Source organism: Anas acuta, chromosome 2 (assembly GCF_963932015.1).
Source record: "Anas acuta chromosome 2, bAnaAcu1.1, whole genome shotgun sequence".
NCBI classification, from domain to species: domain Eukaryota; kingdom Metazoa; phylum Chordata; class Aves; order Anseriformes; family Anatidae; genus Anas; species Anas acuta.
The window spans coordinates 23915570-23932843 of record NC_088980.1 but is presented as its reverse complement, the minus strand read 5'-3'; the positions used below and the strand labels follow the sequence as shown (position 1 = coordinate 23932843).

Below are 17274 nucleotides of genomic sequence, written 5' to 3'. Positions count from 1 at the left end.
AAAAAAAAAAAAAAAGTTATCCATTTGAATCAGATTGATTTTGATAATCATAATAAGCTTTATTTCAATTAAAGTTACTTCTATTTGACCTCCCTGAAACCGAGTTCTCTCAAAAAGAATTTTAAAATACTTCTCTCCAAAAAGAATTTTTAAAGGCTTCTAACTTGCTTCTGCCTTCCTTACATAAGAGTCTTACCAAAGACAGTTTCAAGAAGAAATACATAACAATACAGCCACTGGGAATATAGATCATAAAATTTAATATATATATATTATAGACTTTTCTACTTACTGGCAAGCAGAACTGTACAGAAAAGAGACTGTAAAGTGTTAATTGGCTAACTTCTATTCTCTTTGATGTTCTTTTAATCGTTTTTTCTCCCCTTTGGGTTCAACTACAGTCATTTGCAAGGAGGAAGGTGTGCTTAATTAACTGAATATAAAGACACTCCCTTATGATCAGTTAGAGTCATCTGCTAATGTTCAATAAGTAGAAGACACTTTCAGATTCTTACTCCTGAATGGCAAATGTAAAAATAAAATTCAATTCTAATGAAATAATTAAATCTCCTTTTCTCCCTTGTATCAACTCATTCCCATGCTGAACTAGGTCAGGGTGGCAATTGGTGCCTCAACAATTTTTAGACACAGAAAGAAAGTGTTTTCTTCAGCCCTATTTTTTTTTTTTTTTGCCATATGTGAACTATGTTCATACAGACAATAAATTACACATGCACACACTCATTTCAGTTTAGGGTTTGCACACATTTCTCACTGCAGTAAATATAAAAGTGACATTCTTCTAGCGTGAATTTTAACACACTGATAAAGATTCTGCATTTACTGTTCACAGTTGTGCATATTATCAAATCATTACTTGAAGTGACAAGACTGACATAAAGTAGAGTGAAATGCTGATGCCATATTTAATGTCTGATAACTAAAAAGTCTAATTTAAATAATCAATTCTCAATGCCATGTGTAAAAGACAACCTTAATTTGGCATAACATTATTCTGTCTGCCGTACACCTGCTTGTTCTCTGAATGAGGAATGAAAAATAGCAACTTCTCAACCACATTAAGCAGCCTCGCTTCCTACTTAGCATATCTGTTTGAATACATTTTTAATTCAGCTCTACATCGGCAGCATCGCTAATTTCAGTGAGTAGGGGATTTCAAAAGCGTGACATTAATTTGATTTGCTTCCAGTAATGACTGATAAAATTAAAAGGACCACCATACTATGTATTCACTTTAGAGTAAAAGATTGTTTTTGCCAGATTGCTGGGAGTCAATGAGATGGGTGAAACAAGATATGAAAATTCACCATAGCCAGATAGACTATCAGGATTTACCTGCCCAGCTCCAGTGTACCTAAGTCTATAGCAGTCAACCTTCTGGTCAGACACCACTAATTACATACACATACGTGCTCACATGCCACAACTTCTCCAACATCACTTTGTCCCACATTTGTGCCACACAGATGCAGGGCAGGTCCTGCATGTGGTTCAGCGTACATCTCCCTCAAAGCATACCACAAACCAATCATGTGATGGAAAGAAAACAGAAGCACAACAGGGAGGCCACACCAAAAATACAGGGGAAAAAAAAAAGTATAATTTGTATCATACTTTTTGGATACTATGCTTTAGTTACAAGCATATGTTTTTATATATTACTAATCATGAATGGAGTTTCTGCTTAGCAAGAGCCTTTAGCAAGAGCCTGTAATGCTTTGCTACTGCCAAAGTTTCAGCAGCTGCACATCCAATTCAATGTTGTGTAGCTTAAACATGTTACCTAATCCTTCCCTGTTCTGAATGCTCCCCTATCCTTTGTGATTCAGATTATTCTACAACAGTAATCAATTCAATTACAAATATTTATGTTTACAAAAGACATATGATGACAACTACCCGATAGCTTTGACTCAGATTATTAATTTTCACATTAGTCATTAAATGAGCCAAAATTATTCATCTTGTCAAGCACAGATTCTACTTTAAAAACTACAACCACTAGCTAAGGATAATGTTCACAGCACTGCAGTATGGAGAAGAATAAATGAATACTGCAAGTGACTGAAGTGCCAGAGTAAGCCTGAGATTTTTGATACCATCACATAATGTTCACTGTATTTCAACATTTTCAATTCATCCCACACTTCACCTTGTTTAGGAGGCCAGTAATAAAACCATGATTTAATAAATCCAATATTTTTGGCACATTTGATTCAGGAGTTTTGTTCATTTTTGTTAACTCAGAGCACTAAAAAGTTGACTGATCTCTTTTTGAGCATTTAGCACAGAAAAATGTTAAAGCACCCCATTATGTTCCGATAATGCCTATTAATTATTTTTCTTTTAATCTGTTTTTGTAATAGTTTTAAGACTGAAACTAGTTGTTGTTTTTTGTTTTGTTTTGTTTCCCCTTTCTTTCTTAATTTTAAGCATATTTGTACAAAAGTTTACAGCACTGTCATTGGAAATTCATTACCCATACTTTGCCACAGATATCACATGCCACCTTTGAAGTGAGTTATTTTCTCTGGCACAGACCTTCAGTCTTATAGCGAGTAAAGACAAGTGTAAAACACACTTCTGAAGGTTGTGGGTGGAGATAGGGCTTGGCTGGTTCAGGTTTTGCTTCAAAACATGCCCATAAATTGTACATGGAATACCGCTGCATCTCTCTTCCTAGGAACAAGGAAGGCTCAGAATTGAGATGGATAAGAGCTCCTGGGAGAAGGCTAAATATTCCTGTTCCCTGCATGCAAAGTTCATCAACGGGACCTGCATATTTCTCCTTATTGCTTTTTGGCCCTGGGAAAAAAAAAAAGGTGTCCAGGGAGAAGAACAAATCAGAGCAGCAATATTAGCTGGAAGAAGAACAAACTGGAAGTTCCTTCTCCCTCTAGTCACAGTAGATGATAGGAGCCAAGTTGCCTGAAGTAAAAGATTTAGCGAGTGATTTTAAAAGACAGAGACAGTTTTTGTCTGGTTGACAACCACATTGTCACTCAGTCTGGTGTTGCACAGATTGCAGAATGGTGGGTCAGGGGCAAGTGTCTTTTTATTTTGTCAAAGATATTTTATTGAAGTCAAATGCTCATAAAAAGTAATATTACCTCTAAAGCTGCCAGCAGAGAAAAAAAGGCAGAGAGAAAAAACTATGGATGCTTTTCCCAAAAGACTGCAGCTATTTCAATGCAGCATCACTAATTAAAAAGCAAAACAGCTTTCATAAATATATTTATTTTTAAGGCAGGGATGCAAACAGGCAATGCAGGCATGACAGATGCGAGCCTACATTCCACTTGTTCACCAATGATAGGAGTTACAGAAAATTGACTCAGCTACAACAAACACATCCAAATGAAAAAATGATCTTATGTGTAGATAAAAATGAAATGCAGCTAGGAATGCCATAAAATGAAGTAAAAGATATGGTTAAATAGAGCTACTATTTCAAAGGTAAAAAAAAAAAAAAAGTTTTAGCAGTGTGATACATTTTCACAGGATGTGCTGAAGTGTAGAAAAAAGTATTTAAAAATTAAACTATAAGTTTACAAAACAAGAGACATTTATAGAGAGCTGCAAACAGTGTCTCAGGAGAACCCAGAAGAAAAGGCAAAAGGCTGGGGGAGATGGCCTTGTACCAGACAGAAAGAAGCACAAATCAGAATGAAGATCATCATGAAAAGCAACTGGCAGTCGGTTTGCTGCTGTGACCACTTGAGTTTCTTCTGTAGGAGGCAACCCAGATATTTCAAGGGTCCAAGAGGCATGAGCAGTAGCAGAGGAAGCCTGCAGTACAGATTTCAGTTTGGACCAGAATGATGTGTCAGGACAGTCAGGAGTAAGCCTTGTACCTCCATTTGCCACAACCACCACATTTTGGAGTTTGGCGAGCTCCACACAAAAGATAGCTCCTACAAAAGACAGCAGCTCTCAGCTCCATCCAGGCTGCAGCAGTAGCTTCCACCAGAAACAGAACAGGGCATAACTTACATGTGGGGCCATGTACTTAAGATACATTGCCTACCTTCACTTTTGGAAAAACTAAAAAAGACATCTTCAAAACTAGAGAAGAGGAGTCTGCGCCTACTATAAACCAGGACTTATTGCATCTAGAGGTGAGGAATCTTTTCTCATTCCTCACCTCTAGTTGTAATATCACACAGTATATTAACATAGTTATAAATAAATGGTAGATATACAGCCTTGGTAGCTACCAAAAGATGTATACAACTCTGTATTTGGAGCTAACAGAATCTGTGGACTGAAACTATTACTTTTTGCCAATTTTCCTTCTAGCTAATAGAGAAGTTGCAGGCACCTAACCACATTTTTTCATCAGGATACTTGGTTTAACATTCTCAGGGACAGGTATACTTAAAACTATATTAGATAATAGCTTCACAGCCTCACACACAAATTCTTTGAAGGGCTTAAATCCTCATTCTTTTTGTAAGGCTTGGGCTTTAATACAGAAGTAGAAAATTCTGAAATCATGATGTGTGAAAACAACACCCCACTAAAAAAGCTAAGCCTAATGCATTAGAAAACATTGTTGTTTTTTTTTTTTTGCTTAAACATACTTTCCCAAGACTCTCACAACTTCAAATTAAGACGTTCTCTATATTTCCAAATACTTGTATATTCTGCTTATTCTTTATTTAAAATATTTAAGTGACAGCAAATAGCCCATCTGAAGCCTATCACAAAGAAAGGCAATGTCAAACACAAGACCCAAGGGGACAGCAGTATGTGTGTCCATCAAAGTAATTTGGATTTTTATTCTATTTACAGTTCCTCATCTTAAAGTAAGCCTGAGGGAACAGCGTTGCCTTTATCTTGTAAATATGGAGAAAATTCAGAAATATAATTAGGATGAACATGTGCCATAGAAACCAAAACATAAGCAAATAATGGCTTTGCTTCTGCAAAAGTACTGTTTTACAGGAAATAATGTACAACATTCTTTGGAAAAAGAAAGATTACCTGGTTTTGTATTTATAATAGCTTGCAACAAGACAGAAGGGAAAGGAATATCCATCAGTAGTCCGCAGTTTCATCAAGAACAAAATTAAAAAGCAGGGGGCCTTTGGTCACACTGTGAGAGCATCAATGGCTTAATCCCACAGGTCAGCCCCAGAGAGCTGAGACTAATTTGTTGCCACTGGAATTTAATTGCTCAACTGGAAGTTTTTAAAAATGGATCTGTGGATCACATAACCAGTGATTCTGAACAAACACTGTCTACAATTCTGAAACTGAAATTCCTGAAGGACCTCTAGCAAGAAGGGTCTGGCAGGGAGAGAAGGCTAATTAACATGGCTCAGTTCAACCCTTAAACATCAACTAGAGCTCCAGATAGACAACTGTGTCCAGAAGCAAGAACAAAAATAGGTGACAAAGCCTCAGAACTGTGATTACGTGCGTTAACGAATTGAGTACAGTGCAACAAAGCGTTGAGATATTATGCAGTAACCATCATATCTCTTCTGCAAGACAAGAGTGATGCAAACTTTTAATTGGCATGCTTGCTGAGATCTGGGAGTTGTTAGTGTTTGTGACTGGGTTCCTTCCTTCCTTTCTGCACAGCCTGTCCCCCCAGCTGAAGAAAACCTTTGTGTGTTTGGCTGAGCAGGTATTTTTGACACAGAGCTTGAGAGCAGGTAAAGATTTCACTGAAAATCCCAAACAGATTGATTCAGTTTTAGATTGGTAGGAGCTCCAAACACCACATTAGGTTTTAGTAATTACTGTTATAAATTAAAGCTAGCTTTGGCTGCTGGCCTGGTAAGAGATATTACTAAATATATACAATCGATCTTCATTAATATTATTTAACAGAAAATGGTAATTTTATTTCTCTAGTGGGATGCTTGTTGCAGAAGGGCAGATTCATCTGCTTCCACTTCCCTATGTTTTCTCCCTTTTTATACCAGTTTCTTTTTTTTAATAATACAACTGGCCATTAAAAAAATTGAACTAGCAGTACATCAGACTCTACACTTGGCTACTCAGAGAAATATTTCTAACATGCCCATAAACTTCAGAAGTGTTGCTGAATACTGCTCTTAGATTGTAAAGACAGCTGCAGCAAGCTTGGAAAGGGAAAAGCTGTTGCTGCAATTCCTTCCCCATTCAGCAGCACCTATAGAGCAGCTAGCCAGCTTAGCAGCAAAGCTTTCCCGCTAAATCTTCTTTCTGCCTCCACAATTATATATAGTTTCTGCAATAAATATGCTTTAGAAGACAGGTAACTCAGGATTTAGGGGAGTGATGCATTAGCAAGCCCAATTACCCGTGTAGGCCTATCCTCCTCAAAGACAAGCTCAGTGGACCCTGATATTGTCAAGAAAAAGTAGTTATGTGAATTACGATGTCCTCTCATCGGGGAACAATTACAGCTACTATGTCTACTGCATATTACATCTTAAGTTATACAGTGCTGCAGCCTTGGAGCATTCCTTTGAGTGTGAAACGGCACAAAGGACTTTCAAAACTAATCTTAGCTTATCCCAAACGTCTCAGAGCTGAATGTTCAGGTTTCTACATAGGGAAATGAAGCACAGAGCCAGTGTTTTAACAAGCATATTCAGCAAAGGTTATGAAACTGAGCAGCAAGGAAAGCTCGGAAGCTCTAGCGATGGAAAAGCAGGTCCCACCTCACCCACCACCATGTGTCCAAGTCCTGCACTCACAGAGGAATTGAGAGGACACCTGTGTTTTTCCTGTACACACTACCAAAATGTTTAAGCAACAGTCATACATTACAAGGATGTTATCTTGCAGCATTCACATCATCTGTTCAAAAATAGTTGTTTTTTTTGTTTGTTTGTTTTATTAGATTGGCCAAACATACGCGATAAGGAGGAATTGTACCATTTGTTTTTTGATGGCAGTCACTCTCATTTAATTTAATATACTGCACATCATTTTTCAGTGAATGAGCACAGAAAATTAATTGATGATACAACTAATTAATGTACAACAATTATGAGGTATTGCAAAAAAAAAAATCCTCATTTAAAATATTTTGTTTTCTTATACTAAACTTTGAGTTCTCTACTAAATTTTTAGTTTTCCAGAAAAAATATATTTATGTTTTCCATTAATTTCTCAATTTCTGCGTTCAGGAAAATAAACACTGGAATAAAATACTCAGTATGACAAGTGAAGATTTAAGCACTTCCAAAGTAGAACAACAAAGGGAATGATGTCAAAGTGCAAGACAAGTGTAACAAATATCATCTGTGTGATCTATACACAGAAGACACACTCTGCATGTCTGACTGGCTTCCCTTTTATGCTAAAATAATTTGGCTTAATTCCCAGAAAGTAAATGGATCAAGTCTCTACGAATCTATTTATTCATTAAATCCTTCTAATAACGGCCCCCCTTCTGCACAGTAATTCTTAATATCTACCTCAGAACAGAAGAAAAACAGAAAAACTGTGAGATCAGCTGTGAGAATACCTAATCAAAATAACACAGGTGAAAAGATTTTATACGTTCATGTAAAAAGAAGTACATTCACCTAATATAACTCACAATAGTTCCCTCAAACTCTGTGAACCTACAATGACTTACCTCACTGAAGATCTAGTACCGAAAGCCTAAAATATATTTGCTCAGGTGCTTTAAGACAGTATTGTTTGTCTTAAGAGCCAATGTTTGAATGGAGGAGAGGGGTTACCAACATTGTAACACTATCCTGACTTGGAATCAGTTTTAAAGACTTCTAACAAGTTCTTTTTATAAGAACTTTCAAATATTTTCATTTTTAAAGAAAAAAAATAAAAGTACTTCATATGCTGATCATTTTCACTTTAGATAATGATCAGCTTCAATGAAACCACTGATTGGACTTTTTCTGTACAGTCATCATTACTGTGCATGCCTTGAGTGTGTTCTCTTTTTGACTCTTACCTTCACATTTTCTGGATGAAGCCCTCCAGGATGTTTGTCCATGTACTGACATAAATCAGTGTGCTAAAAGAAAGTCAGATGGAAAAATGTGTATTAATATCTGTAAGACTATAATAATAAATATCCTCCTACTTAAGAGTGGAAAGAACAAATGGAAAATAAGTTTTCCCTCCTGCCCCTCCACTTACCTTTACGCTCCTTTTTTTTTTCTTTAAACAATCTTAACTTTGAGTATTCACCAAATGCAAATTATTTTTTTTTCCAATGCGCTGTATATAATAAATTAATTATTTGAATTTCAGTATCATTTTATAACTTGTAAGGACCATATCACCATCAACGCCATACAGGTATTATATGGGTGGAAGAGGAAGAAACTAAGGGAGAATCTCAAATGTTACTCATATTATTCACATGAAAATGTTGCCTTTTAAAATATAAGTTTATAGTGATTCTAAATTAAGATGGTTTAATGGTTTAGAAAATAAATGTCAAAGGCACTGCAGATCAGGTTACTTGATACTTTTCAGCTCAAAAAGAAGGACATATTGTGCACATGTACAGCTATTAATTACAGATACTTCAGCAAATAGCCTCACTGAAGACTCAAACATTTACATTTTCACTTTATAGTTGCATACATTCCCTGCTAATATACCATAAAATCTTTTCAGAAAATAAGTAGACTTACGATGTATAGATTAATGTTATTCACTGTTATAATATTTATTACTTACTAATAAGCATTTATTATTTTTACTATGGAATCACTATTTTCTCTAAATTCTTCTCTCGTACTTCTTCACTTTCCTACGAGTCAGCAGCATACTGCCAGTGAAGTGGCATTTTGTTTCTCTGATTTGTTTGCACAACTCTGCTTCTGGAATTATATTCAGAATAAACAAGGCAAAAATATTCATGGGACTAACCACCAAAAACTGAGACTGACTCTGCCTTCCACATCTGTTTTCAGAACACATCTGGCAAAAATCATCCAGCATTCCTTGAAAAGCTACTTGGCAATGCCTGCCTCACATACAAAACAGACCGACAAAATATCAGCAGTTTTCAAGGTGAGAGTTTTGGAAAAAAACTGCCTTTGGCATACCAAAGCGGTTTCTCTGTGCAGCATTTCTGAGTCTAAGAACCATTCTAGTGCTCTCTTGGAGAAGTATCGTATGGTTACATAAGGAAGTTTACATCTGCTAAGATGCAAGATCAATGCTGACCACAACTGTTGTGTATCATCTTCTACTCTTCTGAAGCCTTAAACTGTGAAAACGCACTGCATGTGTAGAATTAAGATTGTAATGACATACGATGCACTAATTGACTACATTGTGTGCTAACGCATTTTTTCAGAAGTTCTTATATGGCTTTAAGAAAGCAAGTGTTTCCACTGCAGGATATTGCTTGGGTCCCAAAATGAACTGTATGAATCTCACACTCAAACAGATATACCACACCAAGTACAGCAGAACAGAGCTCCTTCCTAAACACAAGCAACAGTAAGTAATACTTCAATTCATAACTGCTGGTATTAGTGAATGGAGTAATAAAGAAAGAAAAGGTCTGAATTTCTGCTTTAGATGCCCAGGCAGGGAGATTGGGGCACCTCCATACCATTCCTACCACATGTTCCCCAGGAATGCACGCTCACTGATTTGGGTTGGCTGAAAGAAGATCATCAGTTCCTTGCACTTCATAATGACATAGCCTGTTCAGTGGGAAACCTACTGCCTCCTTCACCTCCTGTTGATTTCTGCAGTTTGCAACCAGTCAGCTGACAGAAACCAGACCAGAGGAAGACAAATCCAGTGCTACTTCTAAAGGTCCCATCTGAACCCCTAACATCCCAGCTGTCCTCTAGTTGTCCCTTCCTATTCACCAAAAGCTTTCTCAGACCACCATTTTCAGCCACATCATCAGTAACAGCAATAAAAGTCATCTTTTTATTTCTAATAGACTTGTAATGACCTGCGAGGATAAAACCGTCTTCTTCCCCTTATATTACAGTTATCATTTGAATGCTTTTCCTCCATACATGAACATCAACCGTGATCATGCTTGCATCATGTACCATTCTCTACTTCTTCCTAAATCAAGGACCTGCTCAACTGGTAGGCTGCTATAACCTGCAGCAGTAGTTCTCTCCTGCAAAAACTGATTGCTTATATCCACCAAAAAATTCACGTAAGCACCAGCTTCTACAGAGTTCTTGAAAACTAACAAAGTCAACTGTGCAGCAGTTGCAGCAGTCTTTTGGAATTTACTTTTTCTCCTTCACACAAGCTATGTACACAGAGAAGCCTCTACCAAATCTTCAGACAGACGGCAAACAGAAATACAAAGTGTTTTCAATTTTTTCAAGAATTTCCCCTCCTAAAACTAAGCTAGAAACTTTTTCACAAGAGCAACTGACACTATGGTATGAAATGGGAAAGCAGCTCATAAAATTATAGAACATTTTTCCATTTTTCCTGACTTAAAAAAAAAAAAGAGGGTAGAGGGAAAGCAAAAGCAGCATCAGCTGCTATTCTTTTCCCAAGGTAGGGGCTCAATGCACATTGAATTATGTATTAGTATAGCCAGGAAAGCTGACAGCGCTGCACAGACAGCTATTTCTAAAACCTTTTTCCCTTTTGGCGGGTAAGTGTCCGCTCCAGTGCTTGTGTGTTCAAGCGACACTGAGGACAACGACATGAATGCAAGTTTCAGAAAAGCATTAGAAAAGGAAACAGAGAAAACTGGACAAAAGTAGTTTTCTAACAATATTCCATGAATGTCTATGGTACCACATAGATGAATAAAGTCTTTTCCTTTCACACTATATTTCAAGGTAGAAGGCCCCATGTTCCCCCAAGTGGAACAGTAGCTGCAGATGCAGCAGGACACACCCTGACACCGGGGTTTTGCTGTGCTTAGCCCCTTGGTCTAATAGAACACACACTCTGAAGGAAAACTCAAGATTCAATTACGTATCAGTCCTAACATAGAACTATGCTGAAACAAGGTAGCAAAACAAAAAACAAATGAACCAACACACCTTCTACAGTTCTTTTTCCACTGTCTCAGAGATGAAGACACCTTACAGGGAAACAGGATACAGCAGAAGTGCAGTGCAGAGATTTCCAAGTAATTGCAAATACCTGTCTCACACATTGAGAAATTGAGACACTTGATCCCAGGTGGACCTGGCTAGACCAATTCTGCTTTAAGCTAGCTTTTAACAACTCTATCAGCTGTACTGTTAATCCCCAACACAGGTAAATCACCACAAGTAATTCCATGATGACAGATTATTTGGTATTTTAGATAAATTCAGAATCACCCTCATTCCTGCTCTTAAAACTCTGCTAATTTACCCAAGTATATACGCCAATCCTCTGTTAGCACTTTATCACAGCTACACAAAAATATTAAATAGATATAAATCAAGTTTCCACAATGAAGAACTCAACAGCTAGAAAACTCCATGATTAACAGTGTTTATCCGACCTTTTGTTTGTTTGCTCAATGAATATACATTATGATAACTTTACAAATGCTTGATGTGATCACATAACTTCTTTCCCCTTGCCAGATAAGACATACTCACTGAACAGAATAGGAGTACTTGATTACAGAACAGCTGTTCTGTTTTTGTGTTGTTGATTTTCCTTTTTTCCCCCTTTCCTTTCTCACACAGCTTGAAGTCTCTGGCTTATTTATTACTTTGAAGGCAGAAATATTAATCTCACAGGTTTTCCTGCCCTGTTTATTGCTACTCTATTCACATGCTTCACAAACATAAATGACTTTGAGAGCAATTCAGGGGAGCTGTGGCATTACTCCTTTTTATCAGGTAGGGAACTAAAGCAAAGGGAAAATAGTCCTAAGTAACACTGATTTGGGGAACTCAATATAAAGCACTTTGGTTTTGACTTTTCTGAGTATTTGGCATTCTGTGTTTTGACTGACATCAGTTACAGGTGTGAGGATAAAACACTTTTTAAGGGAGACAGAATCTCATGTGGGACAGCAGAAGTCAGTCGTTTCTGAATTGTGATGCAGACAGCTCGCGACAACATCATAAAATGGTGGCTATGATGACAATTTCTACTGTGGCATCCACAAAAAAAAAAAAAAAAGAAAGAAAAGAAATAAAAAAGTGCAATAAAGTGCAATAAGCACCAGGCCATGCCTTCACTACACAGTCCTCTGCAGATCTACACAACAGGCTCTTCCACAAGGATGGCAAAAGGAGATTGCACACACAACGTTTACTTTTGCACCCACTAATTTTTAATAACTTGACTTTGCCACAGCACTAACACAACAACATTTTGTGCAAAATCTGTTATGCTTCAAGTAAACAATTTGATCTCTCCTCCCACTACTGCCTCCTCCAGAAGCAAATTCACTTGCTCTGTGGATGCAATCTACATTATTAAAAAGTTGTGAAAGCCGTCTTTGTGAGGGGAGAGGGAGTTTTCAGACATAGGTCTCAAGTGCAAATGACAGTTTTTCTGAGGCCTATCACTTGAACAAATTTGGGGAAATTTTCAAAATCATAGCTAAATGCCACCCACAACACACTTTGGCATTTTATTACTTCAAAGAGTTGTATTTTGCTAAATCATACCAGAAGATCATTGCTCCAGGGATGTGACCCAAATTTAAGGTTCTGGCACATATAGCTCCATGTCCCTGAGAAGGCTCTGTCAAGCATACATGCTACCTTCTCTCAGCAAGATAAAACACAAACCCATCCCTCAGTGCCAATCTCAAGTAACTAGACCTCCACTAGGAAACCTCTGCAAGTGCCTTGACCCTCCCTGGACAGGCAGCATGAGTTCTGGTTAGGACGGACACTGCACAAGGGAAGAGAAAACTCACACTAAGACAGGCTATTTCCACCCTTCCGTTTCTAAACTGTATGTAGAAGGACATAAGAGAATGCCCATTTTTGATCCACTCCAACTTCAGTAAGTTTCAAATATTTTCCTCCCTATGATGGAGGCAAGTATCTCAAATCCTGTAGGTACAAGAAAATAAATTAAGTAAGTTGTCTAACATAACTATACAGTCTAAAGAAAAAAAAAAAAAGCTATAAAAGGGTCAATTAAAATCAAGCTTAGGTCAAGGAATAATAAGAAAAAAAAAAAAACAAAAAACAAAAAAACAAAAAACAAACATAGTACTATTTAAAAGCAGAACATGCTCATGTGCTCAGACTCTTTCTGCGAAGTTCATCACTTCCCCATACCACAAACTACCATAAGAATAGCACAAAAAGTTTACCTTATGAAGTGTTTTTATTTATTTATGAAATATTATTACCTTATGTTTACCTTACGAAATACTGACTTTGGGTTCACATGGAAAAAACGAATTTGGGTTTTGCTTTAAATTTGTGGCAGTGAATAAGTGTATGAAGGTCACTTCTATTCAGTAAGACTGGTTTATGTTAGCAGACACATGCATGTGTGTTTGTGAGCATACTGTGTATAGTCATCTGCTGACAGGAGAAGAAACCAGGCTGATATTTATACAGCTGAACCAAGGTTTACATACATTGCATTCTACTTCTGGAAGAAAGAGAGTATGCAAACAGGAAAAAAGAATGAGACAAATGTTGACAATACAGACTCCTCCCTTCTCCCCTTGAAGAAAGAATTTGAATTATGAATAGATGAGTAAACCACAAGCTATAAATGTCCTCAGATATGCTCTATGCTTGAATGTCAAGTTTGTTCAACTATCTTGTTCAGAAATCAGAGACTCTACTAGCCAACATAAAATATTTTCAGACAAAGAGAAAGACATCTCCTTTTTAAGGCATGGCCAATGACATGAAATAAGCTCTACTTCGCCAGCCCTTTTCCATAATAATGTGACCATCATTCTCTTCTAATTAAATTAGCCATTTCTACTTCCCATGCAATACATTCCCTTTCCCTCCTCATCCTCAGTGATGATAAATCTACATGTGACTTCGCTGTCCCGTAATTCTGCCTAATTGGTTTCAGCTGTCATTTTTGAAGCTGAAATGCATGGAGAGCCCGGGGCTTGTGAACGGAACAGGAAGCATTTCCAACCACATTCCCATCATGTAAAACCAGCAATGTGAAAAGACCCTGCCATTAAAACAAAAACTACACTATTTGGCTTCTGGCAATGACATCATGCAGCAGACAGATTGTATTGTTTCACTCAGGCAGCAAGACTGTTGCAAGCCATTCTTCTCTGTGAAAAGGAGAGCACACATTATTTATGCCCTAGCAGTTTTACTGACGAAAATACTGTCCCTTTTGTCACCAACAAATTCTTAAACTGATAATACAATTTACCAATAAAAGCACAGGCAGCGGTAATATTTGAAGTGACAGGAGAACAAAGAGAAGTTAATTCTATTTAAATTGAATGTATCCTCTAGCCAAAGCAGTCTGCAGATTACTGCACAACAGTTCAATGCTTTTGGTGTTTTCAAAAGTGTCACCGACCTTCATTTTCAAGCATTTCTATGACTTTCTACAATTCAGTCTTTCCCCATCTGAGAACACAATGTGTTAGCCTTGCTAACAAAAAATACTCTCTACAAGCCATCTTTGAGCAACTTTCAGAAAATCAGCAGAAGGCAACAGCAGCAGCTGGGCTGAGCAGCAGGGGAAAGATATATACTGGGGATTCAAGAAAAAAAAAAAGACACCTTTAATGAAAACAGTTCTGCTAACAGATGTTTCTGGTGACTTGGATCTCTTATACACTGTCAACAAGACAAATACACTTCAAAACACATGAACAATACTATACAGAAAAGGAGGTTGTGAGATGGGGGAGTACGTGATATATAATACAAACCTACCTGAAAATCCTGAGAGAAAAGGGAATGCACAGTTTTCTTATTTGGGGGTGGTGTTAGTGTATATTTACTCATACAAAGTCTCTGCACAAAGTTCTTTCATTGTACTTAGAATATGGCAGGTACCCCTAAGGTGGTGGGGACAGAAGTCAATCCAGGATCACATAAATTGACTGCAAACAGCAGAGAGACTGCCAAGCCACACACAGACACAGCGTGTAAAGTATCCACACCGGTATGGTCTCAATACTAGCCCTGGACAGCACAAGCTAGGCTGCCTCAGGAGTCTTTTCTATTCTCATGTGCTGCAAAGACACTGCTATCTTCAGGGCAGGCAAAAAGCAGTCCAAACACTTTAATTAAACACTTCAGTATCTAAGGCAGAACTCTCTCTACATTGGTTGGGTGTCTTATTTTCTGCCATGCCTCCTAGTCCCAACTGTCCTTATGTGATCACAGAAGAAATTAATAAAAATTATATAGGAAAATTTGCAGTTCAGACTAAGGCATGCAAAAGAAAAAATGATGTTTCTATGGATAATACCCTCTTTACTCACAGCAGTAAAATAAGAAGAAACAATTAGGTGTGTTTTTACTTTCAATTGTTGACTGTTTATTACTCAAGCCTTATTCTTGAGTCCCAGAAAACTATTTTATAATTATTTTGCCAGAATTGCTTACCCCACGTTTCCATTTTAAAAATTTTCTTAGATGTATTTTCTATCAATCTGAATTAAAAAAAAAAAAAAAAAAAAAAAAAAAAAAAAGTATGAAGATGCATACTGTTAGCTCAGGAAGAGAAATCAATTTTTAAGATTTAGAGTTACGGCAATCATCACTTTCTGAACAGACAGGTTTTTTTTGTTTTGTTTTTGTTTTTCCCCCCAGTCTGCACCAAGTGAATCAGACCACCTCACTGTAAGAGAAATTAAAGTGCAGCTACAACCCACATTATTAAAGAGACAGAGAAAAAAGTGTAATTAGATTGGACAGTCACTGGTAGGAGTTGAGACACTGTCAGATTTTACCTCAGAGGGAATTGGACAATGCCAGTTTATTACTGAAATTAAAAGATGAGGAATGTGTGGGATGCAGCCAGAATATTACTTTTTGTAGAGTTGAGCAGAAGTCTATAACATAGAAGTAACCAATTAACCCAAAATTCTAAAAATAGACTTTTTTATTTTTATTTTTGTTTAAACTATGGAAATAAGCAAATATTCACCAAATTTTTTTCTTCAGTTTTTCTGAAGAAATGTATTTTTTCTTAGAAATGTATGCATTTCCCTGAAAGACTATCTATAGACATATTTAAGTGATGAAAATAAAGAATACAGAAAGATACAAATTTAAAGGATCTCAAAAGCAAACAAACAAACAAAAAACAACAAATTGCCTCAATCAAAATCTACTCTCAATGGCATCATTCTGCTGGTTATTTGTCTAAGATGTTCTTAAAGAATGCTAGTAGTAGAGAAATCATCACTACATAGTACTATCTTCAGTGCTTTATTATACTTAACATTAAAGAGGTTAATAGTTTAATCTCACTCTTCCTCACTGTAATTTCAGATCCTTTTCTTTTTTAGAAAAGAAATTTTTCTTTTTCAGGTTGGAAGGGACCTTTTATTCTCTTTACTATTGACATGAAAATAAATAGGTCAATGTCTTTCTCTATGATCTATTTAACGGTGTGCAACCATTTAATTTCCCTCCCCCCCCCACCCTCCATTATAAACAGCCTTACTTTGTCTGACTTTTCTTCAGAAGGAAAAAAAGTCATTTATTCTGGATGGTTATTTCCTGTTATTTTTCCCCCTCAGCTTCCCAGTTGATTTATATTTTCCTTGTTTGTACAAATATACCATTTTAGCTGGTGGCTTTATCTGTGTTGAGTAGAGCATTAGCACCAGCATATGCATCTTGCTATGTGTGAGTGTGGTTTTGACGGACTATAATGATGCTCTAAATTTTCATCTCTAACTTAGAAAACACAAATGGAGATGTCTCAGTACATAGAATATTGTACTTGTTTTCCAGTGTTTCATCTGCCTGCTCATCTTTGGATATTTTTTATGCTTTGACTTTTTTTTTTTTAAGTATTATTTTTTTAAAAAGAAAACTCTACATTGAATACATTTATTGATACTTAATTAAAAGGAGAATAAATAATAGATGTTAATTATTAAATGATGGAGAAAGCACAGTGCCAAACTAAACAATATTTGGTAAGGTTCTAAGAAACATTAGTAAATTGTACAAACAATTGACACACAGCCTCACACTCTGTTGGACTGATAGTCTTGATTAATCTTATCTATTCATAAGTATGTACTCATAAGTATGTACTCTTCATACGAAGTCCACACATACTTTGTGAGACATTCAAAGTCAGGACAATGACACAACTGAGTTTGAAATCCTCCTCCCACTAGGCCTGTGCAGATCTCTCACTAGGCCTTCTTCACCTAGCAGGAGCTGATGA

At 36.7% G+C, this 17274-nt stretch overlaps 1 protein-coding gene across 4 annotated transcripts in view; it reads right to left on the bottom strand.

Annotated features, from left to right (window-relative positions):
• Positions 1-17274, bottom strand: part of CDK14 (cyclin dependent kinase 14) — a 332773-nt gene that overhangs the window by 169317 nt on the left and 146182 nt on the right. For all 4 annotated transcript variants that reach the window (XR_011093764.1, XM_068673922.1, XM_068673924.1 and 1 more), the window contains one exon: positions 7946-8008. Coding sequence is in view for 3 of the 4 variants with exons in the window: in XM_068673922.1 (XP_068530023.1) it covers positions 7946-8008 (63 nt within the window). In the remaining variant the exon portion in view is untranslated. The remainder of the gene's footprint in view (positions 1-7945; positions 8009-17274) is intronic.